The sequence below is a fragment of the Poecilia mexicana genome, unplaced genomic scaffold (genome assembly GCF_051168715.1).
Source record: "Poecilia mexicana isolate PSO_F unplaced genomic scaffold, ASM5116871v1 scaffold_2, whole genome shotgun sequence".
Classification (NCBI taxonomy): domain Eukaryota; kingdom Metazoa; phylum Chordata; class Actinopteri; order Cyprinodontiformes; family Poeciliidae; genus Poecilia; species Poecilia mexicana.
In genome coordinates, this window is record NW_028263371.1 from 52,834,387 (window position 1) to 52,854,227 (window position 19,841).

Genomic DNA, 19,841 nt, shown 5'->3' on the forward strand with positions numbered 1-19,841 from the left:
ACTTGAAAACTTATAGAGCATGAGGAGAAAAGGACATGGAGCTCAGGCAGAGGAATAAGAGGAACTAGAAAATTCCGCAGAAATTTTAAGGGGCATGCCAAAGTGTGCCCGTCGGTTTTTAATCAAGCGTTCTAATGCAAAAAATTAGCATTAATGCTAAAGAAAGCTTCAATGTAGTCAATAACCTGTGGTGAGTCAGAAACATGTTGACTAAACTGCACCTGTACCATTCAGTATGTTGAAATTAATGCATAAGCCAAAATGCTAATATTAGCGTGAAGACTAATATTCATGTAGGATGTTAGGATGTGCACTGCCTTGCTGTGCAAGGCAGTGCACTAGTGGGGGCAGTAAAATGCTAAATTTTGTGCTAATGTTGTGCACAATCCTCCTATCCTGAGGAAAAAAAATGCGAAAAAAGCTTAATATTATTGCAACGCCTACGGCGTTGCACTAGCATGAGAGGAGTGCAGCAACTCTTTGAAGCAGTTAGTTTTTCTGATCAAAGCGGCTTACTGTTCAGCATCCATAAGAGCAATCCGAAAACTTTTTGAAGCATATCAGAGGGCAATTTCTTGTCTCCGATGGAACCACGATTTAAATCTGTAGTTGTCTCTGCACTAACCTGAGAGAAAAACATAATAAAGGCCTGAGAGGAATATTCAGGCTTTTATTTTGAAATTTTCAGTAAGCTTCATTTTAAATGGCCACACTAATCCCATGTCTAACAGTGGTTGGGTTAAACCAGTTCATATATAATGCCCAGAACATTCTGCCCTGTCTGTAGTTATAACATTCTGCTCACCTTCTTTCTGTAATAAGTCAGAGTTCCGCCATTATGTACTTCTTAACTGCCAGCTCAGCCCTCCTTTGTAATGATTGAGGGTTCCACCATGTTGACCTTCCGACCTTCTGCTCAGGTCTCTGTAGTAAAGTGTTCCATCGTGTTTAGAACTACAAAGATGGTGTTTTTGTAGTCCTAAGGAGCAGTTTGGCTTTTGTCTGTGTTCTGTTGCTATAGTGATCAAGCCTCCCCCTGTGTTTCTCCAGACAGGGGGAGAAACAATTCTATGTGTTTGAGCCAGCCAGTTTCACTCCAAAAAGCTGTCCGAACAACTCCTTTCCATTCGGGAACCGTGATACGTATTCGAAAACCGTTTGAAGCAAATGAGAGGGCTATTTGTCGTCTCATTTAGTACCGCGATTCATATCTGTAGCTCATTCACAGTAATTGCAGTGATGAGAGAAAAATGGTGTGCGCTGAGCTCAGAACTTTTTGCAGAAATGTATGTAAAAAGAGCAATTACATGATGTAAAAATTGTCAAGGCTTTTATTTTGAAAATTTTCAATAAGCTTCATTTGAAATTGCCACACTAATTTCATGTGTAATAGTGATCAGGTTAAATCAGTTATATAATGCTCAAAGCACAAGTTGTTTATAATACCAGCCAACTCCTCCTCTGTAATAATTGAGTGTTCCGCCATGTTGTAGTTCTGACATGCTGCTCAGGCCTCTGTTTTAACTGAGTCTTGGCCATAGATAGAACTACAGTTATGGCAGTTATGGCTGCTGGTTTGTAGTCCAAACCAGCAGATTTGCCTTTCTCGGGATTCTGTTGCTATAGCGATTGGCCCTCAGCCAACTGCTGTGTGTGTGAGACAGAAAGCTGGGGAAGGATTTCAATCTTTGAGACAACCATGAAATGCTAATGTTAATGAACTGCCTTGCGCAGCAAGGCAGTTCACTATCCTGAGAAAAAAAACATAAAAAAAAGATTTTCATTTTTGCATCGCCTACGGCGATGCACTTTTGTCAGTGCAATTTTCAGAGTTTTATTTTGAAACTTTCAGTAAACTTAATTTTCATAACCACACTAATCCAATGTGTAACAGTGGTTTGGTTAATCCACCTGTATAATGCCCAAAACAGGAAGTAGTTCTAACTGCCAGCTCAGCCCTCCTCTGTAATCATTGAGTGTTCCGCCATGTTGTAGTTCTGACCTTCTGCTCTGCCCTCTGTATTAAAGTGTTCCGCCATATTTAGAACTACAGAGTCTTTGTAGTCCAAACCCCAGCAGTTCTCCCTCTCTGCATTCTGTTGCTATAGTGATGAAAGTGCCCTGTGTGTGTCAGACTTATCTATCTTTATGAGACACCCAGTCAGTTTTAATGGAAAAAGCAGTCCGAACGACTGCTTCCCGTTCGGGTTCCGTAAGTCCGATCCAAAAACCGTTTGAAGCATATGAGAGGGCTATTTGTTGTCTCATTTAGTACCGCGATTCATATCTGTAGCTCATTCACAGTAATTGCAGTGATGAGAGAAAAATGTTGTGCGCTGAGCTCAGAGATTTTTCAGAAATGTATGTTAAACACTGGGGAGGAGCGTCAGTTATCCTGTCCCAAAACTTTGCTCTGAAGCACCTGGACCCTAGGGCTTACGAAAACCGTAAGCCCTAGGGAAATTTTGAAAACATTTTACCGGAGCAGGCATTCGTATCAATGTCATGACCGACTTTCATACCAATAGAGCATTTTTTGCACCCATGAGAGCGATTTCAAAATTATTTTTGGGTCAAAAATCCACTCTTTTTCTCACTCTAAAAAGCGGCAGTTGGTTTCAGTTACACTCTAAGGTTTCGGCAGTTGGAAATTTCGCTCGTTTTTCACTTTTTACGTCGCCGTCGTAACTCCGATCCCCAATAAAAATAATAGCTCCAATGCCGGGATCGAGACACACGTTTTGATACCACTTTTGTGGGTGGGCACGCAGCGGTACGAGCCGCATTAAGGTGAACGGAAGAAAAATATGGAATAATAAAGAGACCTTCTATTGGGTGTAGAACAATAGGTGCCTGCCATGCAATGCATGGAGGCAGTGACTGACCTGCTTCGCAGGTCAGTCACTGCCTCCTGCTTCGCAGGTCAGTCACTGCTCTCCTTATGCATTGCTAATGGCATGCCCCAATAATAATATAGAGACATTCTATTGGGTGTAGAACAATAGGTGCCTGCCATGCAATGCATGGAGGCAGTGACTGACCTGCTTCGCAGGTCAGTCACTGCTCTCCTTATGCATTGCTAATGGCATGCCCCAATAATAATAAAGAGGCGTTCTATTGGGTGTAGAACAATAGGTGCCTGCCATGCAATGCATGGAGGCAGTGACTGACCTGCTTCGCAGGTCAGTCACTGCTCTCCTTATGCATTGCTAATGGCATGCCCCAATCAGACAAGAACAATAAAACCAGATTGTTTATATAAAGAGAGGAGAAAAGAAAAGAGAATATTAAATACAGGTGATTTAATCTGGATTATGAAGAGCTTTGAAAGAAACCAAACAAACAGGGAAGATGAATAATTAACCAGGTGAAGCCATAAACTAAACCAAGAAGAGAACATTTATTAATCCAAACGCACAAAGACCCAAAGACAAGAATGAACTAAAGAACTAACCACAAGGAAATTAACTAATATGGCAAAAGATGGGAAGAACATAGAAGCATAATTAAATATCAAAATCATCAAAACCCAAATAAAAATCCAAACCTAAACACCCAACCGATCAAATAGAGCCTCACAGACCCAAACATCCTCGAGATTTTAGAGACACACCCAGTCATTAAGTTTGCTCAATACAGAGAGGCAGATTAAACTTTAACTAGTCCAACAAAACAGGAAACATTTTCTTTTCACAAAAGTTAGGAAACTGTAGATTTTTAATTTTATAAATGCAAAAGTCTGAGACCTTCAGGTTTATTGTATAATGTTCTTTTTTTTTACGTTGTTTTATTTGAAATTCCCATGTTTGATTCATGGGAGTCAGGTGAAATGGAAAGTGAAATTGCTTCAATAGCCTCGTATGAGTGAAATTTTGCTCAGTTAAATATTTACATAGTTCTTAGTTCACTCTGTGAAACCGTGTCAGTGAGATTCAAGGATTTGGTGTTTGGACATGTTGAAGATGGAGCTGTTTGCTGTGTTTCTGCTCCTTCTTTATGGTAAGATCTTCTTCCTCTTTCCAGGCTTGGATGTATTTTGTCAATCTTCAGTTTTTTTGTCTCTTATTGGTAAAATAATTACTGGGTATTGCTGAGGAATACTTTAAAACATATAATTTATTCTGTCACAGGAACTAAAACATGTATTTTGTTTATGCACCTTTCAGCCTCTCAGGATTCCTTGACTGTAAAAGTGGAGGTTCAGTGGAGCCAATCTGTTGTGCTTCCCTGTCAGCACAGCCAAGGATTACAAGATATGGTTACAGTGAAATGGAGCCGCTTTGATCTCAATCCTGACATCGTCCATCAGCGGCGAGAAGGAGACGACCTGGAATCACAAAATGAGCTTTTCAAAGGACGAACATCAATGAGACCTGATGCTCTGGACTCTGGTGACTTCAGCCTCACTCTGAGTGAACCCAAACTTTCTGACAGTGGGAACTACACCTGCAGCATCATCAGTGATGAAGAAGAAACAAAGCTGTCAGATGTTCAGCTGCATGTCAAAGGTCAGCAATTTAGCTCAAAAAAGAATAACTCCAAGTGGCATCTTGATTAATGGCCTTCTGATTGACTTTATTAAATCAATGTAGACATTGGCTTTATTAAATCAATGTAGACATTGGCTTTATTAAATCAATGTAGACATTGGCTTTATTAAATCAATGTAGACATTGGCTTTATTAAATCAATGTAGACATTGGCTTTATTAAATCAATGTAGATATTGGCTTTATTAAATCAATGTAGACAGGCCACATTGATGGAATAAGAACCTGTGTTTGGCCGAACCATGGATTCTTTCATGCCGAGTTTACGTGCAGCGGCTCGATTTCCCTCCTGTACTGCCAGATCGATAGCGTTCAACTTAAAAGCTGCATCGTCTGAACTACTTCTTGTGGTTTCCATGATGGGGTGGTATGGTATGACGCCCTCATCATAGAGGGTACCCGTTGTGCCTATAGCAGGAGCCATGATGGAGAAATTTCTTCAAACTCATCCGGTATGAGTCGTGGCTGCTGCCATAGGTTTAAATGCACAGATGTAACCACACATATTTAACCCTTGTGTGTGCGAGGACTGAGGCAAATGATACAAGTGTTACGGGTGTGGGGTCGGTTGGACCCCATTTCTAAACACAAGGGTTAACAGGGTTAACTGCGACAGACTGGCAACCTGTCCAGGGTGACCCCGCCTCTTGGCCGAAACGTTAGCTGGAGAGGCACCAGCACCTCCCAACCCCACTAAGGGACAAGGGTGTAAAGATTAAATAATTTAGTGCATCACCGTTCACATAGAGATAGGGGTGCACCCTGGACAGGTCGCCAGTCTATAGCTTACCAAGATATTCAAATGAAGGAATCTGGTGGTTTTAGAAAAGTTTTCATCATTCATCAATATTTTTTTAAATGCTACATATAACTGCTAAACGCCACTTAAACCTCGTCACTTAAAGAACGGTTTCCGATTATATTCACTAACTGCTGTGGTTTTATTAACATGACAGTAGCAGTTTTTGAAAGGTAACACAGACATAAATGTCTAGATGCGCTAGAATGAAATCTGATGAGTGATGTTCTGACGATCTTTCTATGCGCCACAAGGACAGATTGTTGGGTAACACAGATAATCAGAACACCGGCACACTAATGACTCTCTTCAGATGCTTCTCACTTATATGGAAACCTTCTGTCAAGCACTGGTCTGATATGTTTATGCTTGAGCCCAAGTTTGAAATGAAAACCTATAAATCTCCCCTTGTGTGTCCTCCATCCGTGTGATTTTTTCATTACGTCTCTGACCTTTTGATCTCGAGAAAGTAAGTCGGGATTTCTTTTTTATATATAAATGTATTTTTTTATGTACAGGAGATAACAATCCAACATGCTCAAAACTTTACTGTGTATGAATTTTATTCATTTTATACTGAAATCATCTTGAAGCAAATTTGTTGTGATGCTCCAAAAATAAACAGATTTGAACTGAGTTCTTAATTTGAAAATATCTGGATAAAATGTGATGTTCTGATTATGTTAACTCATGATATAAACTTTACCTTTTTGCCACATAGTAGACACTTCAAGATACTTCATGAAGGAGACATGAAAGAAAATCTTAAACATTTTATTCACTTAGTTACATTAATACTAAGAATTTGCTCATTGTGACAATTTAAAGCATTTTTTTCCAACTGTAAAAGAGCATCTGATTTATCTGAATTGTATAGTTATGTAAATTAATAAAATGTTCAGAAGTTATAAGGTCAGTTATGACTATGCATGTCTTCAGATCTAACTGATATTTACCTTTTTTCTATAGAAATTCCAATGTGGGCCATAGTTCTCCTGGTTCTGCTGGTTTTGCTGCTTCTTGCTGTTTCTGGGAGCCTTTTATTTCATTTCCGGCGTTATTTGATATTAGGTAAGTACTTCTTAAAATCACAGATTAGCTAACATGTAATACCATTAGACGATGGTACGACTGGTAGAACCAGGTGAAGAAATAATTGTAATTCTATGAACATGGGTAGAATTATGGATAACAGACTTTCTTTCAGACTTTCTTTCCAGGTGATTATAATTATAAAAGACAATCATTTCTTTTATGAGGAAGTTTTGATGTTTGAATCCCTGAAAACAGTTGTTAACAGATTACTACTTTTTTAATATTACATCTCGACACACTCAGCTTTTGTTAAACATTGACAACTAAATTATGTAACGAATCAGGCCAGCAACACTTTTGGTAAAACATTATAAAGTTTCACTGTTACTCCATAAAATATATGACTAACCATGAAAGATATTCAGGTCTATAAAGATCATCTTCTCCTCTACATTCATTGTTTTAGGTGCTGGTGTTGTTGTGTGCAAAAGACTCAAATACAATCAGTATAAAAACCCTTTAGTGAGAAATATTTTATATATATGTATACATATGTGCTTAATGCATTTTAGGATTTTAATTTATTTTTTGCTAGATATTTAAAAGACATTTCTATCTTATGTCAGTCTATTGCACAATAAGGGATCTGACCTTATTGGAAATTTTTTGAATTTCCAAAATCGTTGTTAATCAGCACCATATAAGTAATATAGACTGTAATTGTCTAAATTAGCACATTAAGAATGAATAGTTTATTTTCACTATTTAACCCTCCTGCTGTGTTGGCGCGATGCTCAGTGGTAAATGTTGTGGTCAGACAGCAGGGAAACACAGGTTGTCCTGTCAGACTATCAGTTTAATAAAAACTAGACACAAAGAAACATTTATAAAAGCACAGAGAGTCAGTGCAGCCCCACCAGACCATGAACAGAGTAAAAACCTCGTGGGATATAAATGTCCCGATGTTTTAAGACCACGGGAGGGTTAACGGTCATCTTCAAGAAGAAAACTCTAGAAACGAAAGCTGAACCCCAGAAAATGCTCACTGATATTATGAACATTATTGCTACTTAGTATTTTCAGGGATAATTGTTTTAGCATTTTTAATGTAATCTCTGATTATGATTAGCTGATTATGAACACTATTAAACTTTCATAACACATATTTGAGGTCTGAACTATGCCTGCATGTCTAAGATCTGACTGACCTGATTTTTCTGTTTTTACACAGAAATTTCAACTCGGGCCAAAATTTTGCTGACTTTGCTGATTTTGGTGGTTGTTTTTGCTGTTTGTGGGGGTCTTTTATTTCATTTTGGACATAAATTTAATGTCGGTAAGTCTGATTTACCACAGTATCACTTTTAATGTCTAGCATTCTGAGGTTTTGAGGAAGCTTCAGGGTTGCCATGGTTTAAAGATCAATTTCAAGAAGCCTTTATTGTCATCATGTGTTCACACCCTCCCTGACTTTAAGAACATTAATTCTAGATTTTCACAGCAACTAAAGGAAATTTGATTATTATTTTTGAAGTAAACTCTGACCTGATTAAAGACAGTTATGTTTTCCCATAGAAATTCCCATCTGGGTCATTGGTCTCCTGTTTCTGCTGCTGTTTCTTATTCTGGATGTGGCCCTGTTGTATCATTTACGACAACAGTTTAAATCAGGTAAGTGTCTTTCACAACAGTTTCAATGCTACTGTCCAACATTCTGAGGTTTTATAAGTTTTTCATAGAGAGATTGTGATCATTTCAGATAGTGAACCATGATGCAGAACGGTGAAGACCACTTCAGGGTTGCCATGGTTTCCATAGTTGTGATTTTACAGTTATGGGTTCAGTTTCTTATTATTCAGAGTTTCTATCGTCATCACCTGAACCCACAGTTGCCTTTATGTTATTGATTTTGGCTTGGTTATTTGTGCATTGTGTCTTTTCCTGCTGGGTCCTGAAGAAACATTTCTGTCCTGTGTTATGGACAAAGCCTCTGACCTCATATTACCTGTTTATATATGAACTCTAAAATCCAACCAGCTGAACAAAATTCTGTTTAATCCTGAAAATATTTTTTTTTTCTCACTGACTTTAAGAACATCATCAGTAAAAATGTTCAGAATATTCAGACAATTTTATGCTCATTTTTAAGGGGAACTCTGAGATCTGTAATTATGAAAACACTTTTCAGAAATTACAAAAGCCCAGTAGTGGGAATGTCTAATATCTGATCTTTATGTTTTTCCAAAGAAATTTCAGCTCAGGCCAAAATCTTCACGATTCCACAGGCGTTGGTGGTTCTGCTGGGTCCTGCTGTGTTTGTGGGTCTATTATTTACTTCTATATCAGGTTGGTCCCTTTTACAACAGTATCAGTGCTAAAGTCTAACATGCTGAGGTTTCATAGTTCTCATTTTAAAATCATGAGCTGGATTGTTCTGGAGTCTTTTATCCATTAATGTAACATATTTGTTATATTAACCTTTTTGTTAAACAAAAAATCCCAAAATCAGCTGATCAGATCAGTAACATCAGTGACTTTAACCAACAATATTTCAATTCTTTGTCCATAATTATTGACTACTCCATGCATAAGAAAGATATGTATGCCTATAAAGAGCAAAGGAGAGGAGAGGAGCTCTTCTTTGCTTGTTGTTTCAGTTGTTACTATGTGGCAGAAGAATGATGGCACCATTATCCCCTATGGGACATGGAGGATTTTTTTTCTTTCCCTCACAATAGGTTTCACGTTCTCTCACAATAAAGTGCTGATAATGCGGCATAAATGAATACTGTAAGCCTTCCTTACAGTGGCCATCGTACTTTCTGCTTTAATATGAGGTTTTCATAAGGTTTTTCCATGAATATTAATATTTCATTGTGAAATTTCTGAAGCTTTATTTTTTTTTTCTTTAGTATAGAAATGCATCACAAACCTATGATATAAACAGAAACTTTCTGTAAGAAGAAATAAGAAATACATCCAAACTATTTGGACTATTTCTGAGTTATTATCATGGGGTAATAAAATCATCTGACAGTTTTGATTGTGTCTCTTTTGTGCTGGTCTGAACGGATCAAAGGTCCGTTTTCATGTCCAGTTCCACCTCAACCTGACATAAACATGCAGTTAATAAAATGATTTTCAATCAGTTTTTTGCACCAAAGAGTTAAGAATAAACACATTTTCACTGAGGCTCTTTAAATGTGTATATATTTGAAATTTATTTTAAATTGACATGTGTGACTGTATAAAAAATAGACCAGGAAATATTGCAGTAAGTGTATTGCGAGGTAAGAAAATAATTTCCCCATGTCCCCTAGGGGGCGCTGTACCATTAAAATGGAAAAACTGCAATGTGAATTATTTTATTTCTTTAGGTGTGACTCTAAAGTATAAGGTAAAATAATGCTTCACCTTTTGGTGTTAGATACTTAACTTATTTAGTTTGATTGTTTTGTGAATTTTAAGATAAATTTCTTTGAAATTGATAAATGCTGGGAAGGAAATTCCTTTTAATGTAAATTTAATGGTCAATAAATCTGAACTAGTATGACCTTATCCTAATAATATGACTGGATCTAACTATGTATTTTGCATAAAAATGAAATGATCTTTGAAAAATGTCTGAAGCTGTGATGTCATCCCACAATATGTGATTAAACTGAGGCCTTAATGCAACCAGCTGGACAAACCAAACTCTTTCTAATCACATGAAGTCCAGCTGTGTACTTTATGTTTTGCTGTTATTCAGTCATTTTATGGTACTTTAAGATAGAGACACATTAAAAATAGAAACCTATTGACATTAAGAACATTAGACAAAGGATTTCCATAGAGGTTAAATTAAATTGTATTCTAATTTTTAAAAACAACTCTAAAATAAAGACGCTAATGTAAACTATTAAACTTTTCAGATCTCAACTAATCTTTCTGTTTTTCCATAGAAATATATATTACCTCTGTAGGAATCATCCTGGCTCTGATGATTTTTCTTGCTGTTCCGGGGAGTATTTTGTTTCATTTCCAAGGATATTTGATGCCAGGTGAGTCTCTTTTACAGCTGCATCCCTGCTGCTGTGTAACATGCTGAGTTTAATCAGTTTTCCTTAGACAGACTGTGACCATTTCAGATATTAAACCATGAAGTGATTCAGAAAGATGAAGGAAGTATCAGGGTTGCCATGGTTTCACAGTCATCATTTCACAGTAATTATTTTTCAATATTTGTAACGACAGGAAATGAACCCACATTAACTCAACTGTGCCTTTTGTAAGTGAATGACGATACAAATAATATATAGTTTTTTGCATTTTGTGTTATAACTACAATAATAATTACATTTAATTGGGATTTTATGTGATAGAAGAACACAAAGTAGATTATAGTCAAGTAATTGATCATTATTTTCCAAATTCAAAAAAACAAAACAATAAAAGTATAGAAAGTTTGCATTTTCTTTTCTTTTATCCCCCTTTGAGTTCATATTTTGTAGAACCATCTTCCACTGATATCACACTGTAATCCTCTTGGGACAGTCTCTCCTCTTTGCACATTTAAAGACTGAAGTCTTTGCATGGAGCCACAAGTTCAGCCACAGTGGACAGGAAGTGTCTGTGGACACCAATTTTCAAGTTTATGCCACAGAAATGAAGTTTGGTATAGATCTAAATATTTGACTGCATCATCTTAATACATAAATATACTTTTATATATCTAAGACACCCCACTGCAGCCCTGGCTTTTTGTTTAGGGATGATCTGTGTGAACATTAACACTCCACCAATCTCATGTCACTTACAGAGAGAAGTCATTTTCCTTCCTCTTCTCCCTTCATTTCCTGCTCTCTTCTTTCCCCCTTTCTACCTGCTTCATGCCATCTTTCTTTAGTTTTTGAGATGATATCACTACTATTAGACAATAGAGCTCTGTAACATTATTGGCTTAAAATAATGTTTTAGCTCTTACTCTATAAATTACCAATCCAAGCATAAGAAAGACATTCAAGTCTGTTTGACTGCATATTTGGAGGATAAATTTGGAATTTTTGTTTTGGACTTTGAAACTTAATCCTTGATTCATACAGGAAAATCTTTTGAGATTCATTCATGGTCTCACTCACGAGAGAGATCTGCTGCATCTGATTGGATTGAATAGATTTTTCTGTGAAGGGCTTTGAGACGACATGTTGCAAATTGAAACTATATAAACTGGAACTAACTTGAGTAGGCAGTACATTTTTAAACTAGAAAATAATGAAATAATGTTTCCTGTTTTTAGACATGACTGGCTCAGAGTGTTAGAATAAATGTCTTTACTTAATCTACCTGTTTTTCTGTGCATTTTATGAGTCATTCTGGTTTTTCCTTGATAGATGATGAAGAAAAACTTCTATTTTATGTACATTCAATGGAAAGAAATATTTCTGAAAACATAAGACGTTTATACTGTGCATCTATTTCTAATATCTAACTGATCTTCATGTTTCTCCATAGGTATTTCAACTCAGGCCAAAGCTTTCCTGCTTATGCTGCTTCTGCAGTTACTTTTTACTGTTTATGCAGGACTTTTCTACCATTCTCAGCAACAGCTCATTTTAGGTAAGTCACTGTTACAACTGTATCGATGTAAATCTCTAACATGCTGAGGTTTTGAAAGTTTCCTGAGTTTGACAATTTCATGCAATGACCCATGTTGCAACTTACAATGTTTCTCTCTCTTTGAAATGAATGTAAGTCTCTGTGCTTGACTTGCATTCATTTCTACTGCTAACCCTGACTGTTACCCTAACCCCACATATTACCAGGATAATAAGCTTAACCTTAAACCTAGTCTAACCTCTAACAAAAATCCAGTACTTCCTCTCATGTGGATCAGGTTTTGATCCTCAGTTGGTCCTCACACAGGTTCATATATCATTATGGGACCTGTTTACAAACCCTGATTTAATATATAAATCTTCATTCACCAGATATCCTCTCTATAGCACAAAATATGTTCTGTCATAAATGGGCAATCAGCTTCTTCATATGGGGTGCCATGAGTGCCTTGGCATGACATGGAAAAACACAAAAAGAGGAAAAAGTGCCTTGAAATTTTTCACACCAGCCTACATTTTGTTACATTATAGCTGCAAAAGCAAGTGGATTTAATTGGGATTGACTTCATTACTGGTCTTTCACATTCCAAAGGGACAATTTTACTTTAAATGTTAAATCAAACTCTGATATATGTAAACTATTAAACTTTTCAGAAAAAAGGTCTGTATTGGAAATGCATGTCTTATATGTACCTGATCTTTATGTTTTTCCATAGAAAGTCCAACTTGGGCCAAAATTCTCCTGATTCTGTGGATTCTGGTGCTTCTCATTGTTTGTGTGGGTCTTTTACTTTATTTTCGGCAACAGTTTATGTCAAGTAAGTCTCTTTTACAATAGTATCAATGCGAATGTCTAACATGACAATGTTTTGAGAGTTTTCATGAAAGCACTTAATCATTTTATTATTTTCTAATTAAAATATGAATCAAATGTACTGTAAAATCATACAAAATATATTTTTTCCAATTACTTTTTATTTTCTCTACAGTATATTGTGAAATATTTTAAACAATTATACAAATCTGTGTCTAGCAAATATATAACATAACCTGATTAGTTAGCCTGGACAGCAATTCACCTGCTTAACTCAATAATTTTATTACGGTAGCAGTTCACCCACTGAGTGATGATTATTACAGAATGTGACTATCTTATAAAATAGTGATAAAATAATTTCTACCAATTTAAAAAGTTGGAAGTTTTATTTTAATGCTGTCAGTGCAGCTCATGTTGTTCTCAGTCTACAGGGTGGAGGTGGATTCAGGAGTGGAGTCTGTTCTGCTGCCCTTTAAAACCACAGTCAGTCTGCCTAAAGATGTCAAAGTAACCTGGACAAACGACTCTGGCAGAATCGTCCACATGGATCAGAGGTGTTCATGCAACTCAATAAGGCTTGAAGAGCAATACAGGCTGTACAGAAACAGAACAGAAATGAAGAAAAGATTTCATCTTGGAGACTTCAGTTTGATCTTGAAGAATCCCACAGACAGAGACTCAGACACCTACACCTGCACCATCACCAACAGCTCGGAAAAAGTCCTGATCAAGAAACAAGTGCTGCTAAATGTCAAAGGTCAGCAGAATAATTACTGGTCACATTTTACGCTTGATAACATACTTATTTAAACTAGGGGAGTTTTATCCTGAGTTACTAATATGAAAGTTAGAATGAGACTGTGTTAAAGAAATATAACATTAACAAAAGTAATGCAACAAAGAATAGCATGATGGATGCTATAAAACAAATTATTATTACAGAACTTTATTAGACATTTAGGAGTCCCAGGATCCAAAACCACTGGTCAGTTCAGGACGGAGTGAAGCTGGTTTCTATCTCCAGCTTTCATTTGGTGAGACGGAGGAACAGCCTAGAAATGTCACAATCACAGGCAGGTGGACCGGTACAACCTGTGTAAAATTAAATATTAGAATAAACTTTCATGTTTCAGTTTAGTTTTTCAAATGCAGGATTACATTTATAAATGTGTACGAAGGTTTATTTGTGGTTTTATTTCAATAATAACTTCTTATAAAACAGTGTCTGTATTTTTCATATTCTAACTTTCTCCTCTCCTCCATCCAGCTGGTCCTGACTCTCTCATCATATCCATAGACTTTGGTTCAGGATTCAGTGGCTACGCCTTCAATGTTAAACCCAGACAGGAAGGAGGAGAGACCCAGATAAAGAGATGGAGTGATGGACTTGGACTAGACACCCCAAAGACTCCAACCTGCATCCTGTTTGATGAACATAAAGAATTTATGAAGTTTGGTTATGAAGCTAAAACAGCATTTAATAATATGAGAGGAGGAGAAGCTGAGAAACATTATTTCCTAGAAAGGTTCAAGACGACTGTCCTTAGCAGAGTAAGTAATAAAGATCTGCAGATAAATCTTCTTCTTTCTTGGATCCTATCATGTTTTCTATAAATACACCTGTCTTCTCATTTTGAAACTCTGTTGCTATTAGAATGATCTGAATATAGTTTATACTTGAACTCTCCCCTCTTCACAGCTTTCCATCTACTGACATGTAGGTGGAAATTTTAATATCTCAAGCACCAAATGTATGTAAATATGTGTTAATGCATACAGTGAAAAACGTCTTAGCTCTACTGCAGAAGGTAACATCTACAGTTCTTTCTATTTCTGTTATTTACTGCAGAGGAAAATAAACTCATCTCCTGATTGGCTCCTTTGCAGTTGCCAACCAACAGCGATCCAGTTGGCATTGCACCTTCCCAAGCTGCGTTTTCTTTGGGATATTTAAACATGAAAGTATAATTTTACCCAAATTACTTGGAATCGCATTCCACAGAAAAATCTAAAACACAGAGTCACAATGTAACAAACTTAACCTTACATATAGCGAGCCTTTTTATACATTTTAAATGTCCTTCTTGTGAGCAAAGCGAGATCAAAGTCAAATTCCTTGTTTGTTTGATAAAACTTGGTAAGCTGATTGCTGAAGCTGATTCTAACTGAATCTGGTTTTCTACATGTTGATCATGTGGTTTTACTCAGATAACATCATATTGTTCCCTTTTGTCAAAAAGTCAAAAGAGGACAATTGCATTAATTGTAAGAGAGGATATGGCCTGTGATTATGACAACTTTAGACTTTTAAACATGTTGGATTCATATAATATGAGCTTTTGGACAATCAGTGATTCTGTTTATCTTCAGCAGTTTTTATGATTTTGTTTGAAATTACAGCTTTTGTAACAGAACCACGAATACTATAAGCAACGTCAGAAAAAAGTTTTCTGACATTAAAACAATCTGACATTGTTTTAGTGTCAGAAACTGACATTAAAACAATGTTTCTATGTGGACTGGTTTAAGTTTTCCATCAGAATTACTGATGGAAAACTGACCTCACCTGGGGATGAATACAAATTAATACAATGAAACTTTTTCCCAGGACCTCAGCAAGCAGACAGTTAAAGTATCCAACAACAAGTCAATGACAACGTTGAAGGTCTTTACAGAAGTTCTGAGATTCCTGAAGGACGATGCTCTGAAAACCATTAAAGATCCAGAAGGAGGAGAGTTCACAGCGTCTGACTTCACCTGGGTGCTGACTGTTCCTGAACTCTTGAAGGATTCCACTAAAGAGCTCATAGTGAAATCTGCAGTTCAGGTAACATCATGTTTTTAGAGTCATCATCTCTAAATGTTCATCAGAATCAGACTTCTGGTTTCTCCTCCAGGCTGGTCTTGTAACAGACGCCACTAAAGACAAACTGATGTTTGTTCTGGAGTCAGAAGCAGCTTTGACCTGGTGTTTGAAGCTTCAACCTGATGGTTTCATCACACAGAACCACAGCAGAGACTCACAGGATCAACCTGCAGGAGCAGCAGAACCTGGTACCAGCTGTAACGGTACTGAGTGGATCTGTAACGTCTGGCAGACAAACATTCAGAATCAGAATGTTTTAATTATTGTTGTACAGATGCACAACAAAATTCATTTCAGTACAACACATCCAAAGAGACACAAACAAGCGAAGTTAACAAAGAGAGTTGCCTCTGGCTGCAGCCATTCATTAGGTTAGAAGAAATGACAACATCAGGAAGGATGAGGGGGGAATCATCCTGTACCGTTAGTGGTTACAAAAAAGCCTCTGTATATTGCCAGAAGTATTCGCTCACCTGCTTTGACTCATATACAAGCTTAAGTATGTGAGTGACAACCCATTCCTAATCCGTAGGGTTCAATAAAACGTTGGTCCACCCTTCTGGGAAAGTCGTCCACAAGGTTTAAGAGTGTTTATGGGGATTTTTGATCATTCTTCCAGAAGCACATTTCTGAGGTCACACACTGATGTTGGACGAGAAGGTCTGGCTCTCAGTCTTCTCTCTAATTCATCCCAAATGTGTTTTATTGGGTTGAGGTCAGAACTCTGCAGGCCAGTCAGAGTTCTGACAGAGTTCATGTCCGTAAAGACATGTCATCCATGTCTTTACAGACCTTCATGTATCTGTGTTACAGCCTTATTCTAATAGTAACCTCATGGTCACTCTGTCAGAGATGTCATTCCTCTGTGGAGAGATGAGAACTTTCTAGAATGACATCTAGAAGGTTCCATCTCTGCAGCAATCCACCAATCAGGCCTGGATGGTAAAGTGGCCAAACAAATGCAAATCCTTAATAAGAGGCACAAGGCAGAGCATCTGGAGTTTACTCTCATAAGAAACAAGATTCTCTGGTCTAATGAGACAAAGATTGAACTCTTTGGAGTGAATGGCTTCATTTTTGGAGGAAACCAGACATGATTCATTACCAGGCCAGTACCATCTCTACATTGAAGCATGGTGGTGGCAGCATTAAATGGGGATGGGAACAGAGGAAAAGATGAAGGCAGCAATGCACAGAGACATTCTGCATGAAAATCTGCTCCAGAGGAATCTTGACCTCAGACTGGGCCAATGGGTCAGCAGAACATCCACCCAAGATCTCAGTGGCTTCAGAACCTTTGCCAGAGTTGAATCTGACTGAATATTCCCAGACATCTGGAAACTTTATATAAATGTCAGAATTACCACTTGAATAGTCAGATGGTATATCAATAAAGTCAACTGATGTAAATATTGAACTACATGTAGTTTTTTTTTTCAGTAACTCATATCAGTCACTAAGCGACTCAGAGGATTCAGAAAAACTAGATCTTGTTTGTCTTTGGTAACACAGCATTTTAATTCACCTTGAAACAGGCTTCATGTGAACACAACTCCATTTCACAACACAAGCTTAAAGGTTTTAATATGAGACATAATGTCACATTTTTAATGCTTTTTTTCCTCTTTCTCTGATTGGTCCAAGGAACCGAGGAACCATCACTGATCTGGAAACGTCTTTTCCAGAGATTTTGAGCATTTCCTTGGATGACAAATTAACTTTCCCAAAAAACCTGAATCTACCTGTAAAACCATTGATCATTGTTCATAGAGCAGCTCAGTGAGGTTTCTGTGTTTCTACAGATCCAGCAGGAGGTCAGGAGGTCGTACAGTTTACTGTGGAACCAGAAGAAACCAAAGTCCTGCTGGAGACCCAAAGAGACGGGAAACGGTACCTTGTTGTCGACTGTGGAGGTAAAAGTTACTCACCGTTATTTAAAGGTTTAAAGACGAGTTTGAAAAAATCAGTGTTCACACTAATAGACCCAATAAACGTATTGAATTGATCTTTTTGATCATTTGCTGAATATGAGTTAAATTGTTCAATGTTTTCTGATATCTATCATTTAATCTGTTTTATTATCTTCCTATTTGTCAACAGATTACAGTCACTTCACTGTTCATGACGTCCTGAAAGGAGGAGCCCTGAAGACGCTGCATGAGGCCCCTAAAAATGATCTGGGAGGACAAACTGGAGAGAGAAAATTCAAAGAGTTCCTGAGAGAAATCTTCTCTGATGGAGTCTGGGATGAATATGAGCAAAACTTCCCCAGTGAGGTTCAGAAGATGATGTATGATTTTACTCATCTAAAACATTTGGATGAAGATGTTCAGATCAGTTGCCTGGGTAACCTGGTCATAGTGGCTCAGAAACAGAAACAGATTGAAACGTTCTTTGATTCAGTGGAAGGAGCTTCCTGGGATGATGGATCTATCAGGATCTCCAGAGAGAAACTGAGATCTTTCTATGATAAGAGTCTGCAGGACATTACTAAGAAACTCAGAGAAATATTAGACAAAAATCTCAACATTGGGTTTATTGTGTTAGTGGGAGGATTGGCTGAGAGCCAGATTCTCCGTCAGCACATCACTGATCAGTTTGGACGTCAGTATAAAGTCCTGTGTCCTCTTAGACCCCAGGAAGCGATTCTGAAAGGAGCCGTAGAGCTGGGGAGAAACCCAGAGATGGTGGAGCCTCAGAGGAAACGTCCAGCTTGGTTCAGATGTTGGTCATGAGATTTAATTTTACTTTCTTTAAATATGAATAATTCACACTGTGCATAGTTTGTTTTGTCTGTTTTACTAATTGATACAATTGTAAACATTTTCCATGGTTCATCTTTTGCTGTTTTGTACCAGAAACCAATAAATCAGTTCTACAGACTTTAATTTGTAAATTGAATTAAAAATAAAAGTTAATTTTTATTTTACCTGGTTCTCCTTCCTCCCTTCTGTTTGTTGTGGTTTTTATTTTTATTTATTTTTTTTTGCAGTCGTTTAATTTTTGGTTTAGATAATTAATTTGGATCTGAAAGGTTAAGTATCAACATGCAGATGTGAATGTTTTAAAACTTAAATTCCCCTGATAGATAAGTCAGTGTTGCTCCCTTAACTTTTGTTTTTCTAATGGGTAACACTTTATTTGCAGGGGGTTGAATAAGACTGTCATGACACTTTCATAAACATGTCATAAACTCCTGTCATGAACATGAATAAGCCTTCATGAATATTTATGACTGTTGTCATAAAACGTCATTCGGTAAATTATTACACTTTTAATACAAAGTTGACATTATTCAAAATGTCTTTATGACAACTTGACATTAACCAAGAAATCATTACTGTTTAAACTTTACCTTTAATAACATAAAGTTACCTAATTTTTAAAGTGCAATCAATAATACTTTTATAACAAATTTATATCAGTAATGATTTCTTGGTTAATGTCAAGTTGTCATAAAGACATTTTGAATAATGTCAACTTTGTATTAAAAGTGTCTTAAATTACCGAATGACGCTTTATGACAACAGTCATAAATATTCATGTCAGGCTTATTCAACCCCCTTCAAATAAAGTGTTACCAAAAAGGTTATTAATGTGTTGCTTAAATAATTAGAGCTTTAGAAAACTGAGATTTGTTTTTAGCTTCAATTGATTAATAAAACATCTAAAGATAATTCAGATGGTTTATTGTTCATGTTTTATGTTTATACAGCTGCACATTTACTAAAAATTGCACATGACAATTTGAATAACTATTTTCTTGTGCTTAATGTGTTTTAGGTTATTAAATATTATTTCATATAAATAAAAATACAGATGAAAATGTTTTATCCACATATGAAAACAATGTTCTGTTTTATTTTTAATTCTTATTCCACTCAACATTTCCTGCAGGCAGCAGCTGCAGTAACACATTTAATCACTAGATGGCGCACTGAAACCAGAAAAGATGGAGATGGTTTGGTTTAAGTTTCGCCACATTTAATGACGTCAGAGCCGCTAGAAGTTGAGTCTGAACAGAGACCTTCATCATGGTCTGAGCTCCTCCTCTTCCTCCTGTGACAGACAGAGGAGATCTGAGAGGAGCAGCAGGAGGAAGAGAGTGAGGAAGAGGAGGAGTCCTGCTGCTGAATGAACGGCTTGTTGGAGTGAAGAACAGGATCTGATCAGAGGAC

The 19,841-nt window shown here is 36.9% G+C and overlaps 1 protein-coding gene across 1 annotated transcript; it reads left to right on the forward strand.

The window, feature by feature from the left end:
- Positions 1–4,223: 4,223 nt before the first annotated feature.
- Positions 4,224–18,590, forward strand: LOC148160935 (heat shock 70 kDa protein 12A-like). The gene is made up of 10 exons (XM_088002859.1): positions 4,224–4,508; positions 6,318–6,419; positions 7,615–7,719; positions 12,697–12,798; positions 13,222–13,554; positions 14,065–14,348; positions 15,406–15,624; positions 15,695–15,866; positions 17,466–17,576; positions 17,764–18,590. The coding sequence occupies exons 1-10, from the start codon at positions 4,256–4,258 to the stop codon at positions 18,396–18,398; spliced, it is 2,316 nt and encodes a 771-aa protein (XP_087858985.1). The 5' UTR covers positions 4,224–4,255; the 3' UTR covers positions 18,399–18,590.
- The last annotated feature ends 1,251 nt before the right edge of the window (positions 18,591–19,841 follow it).

Excerpts from the sequence above, each read along its gene's own strand:
- LOC148160935 (XM_088002859.1), top strand. The coding sequence starts at position 4,256 with ATGGTTACAGTGAAATGGAGCCGCTTTGATCTCAATCCTGACATCGTC. Across the intron at positions 13,555-14,064 it reads AGTGCTGCTAAATGTCAAAG|CTGGTCCTGACTCTCTCATC; the intron begins GTCAGCAGAATA and ends TCCTCCATCCAG. Across the intron at positions 14,349-15,405 it reads AGACGACTGTCCTTAGCAGA|GACCTCAGCAAGCAGACAGT; the intron begins GTAAGTAATAAA and ends ACTTTTTCCCAG.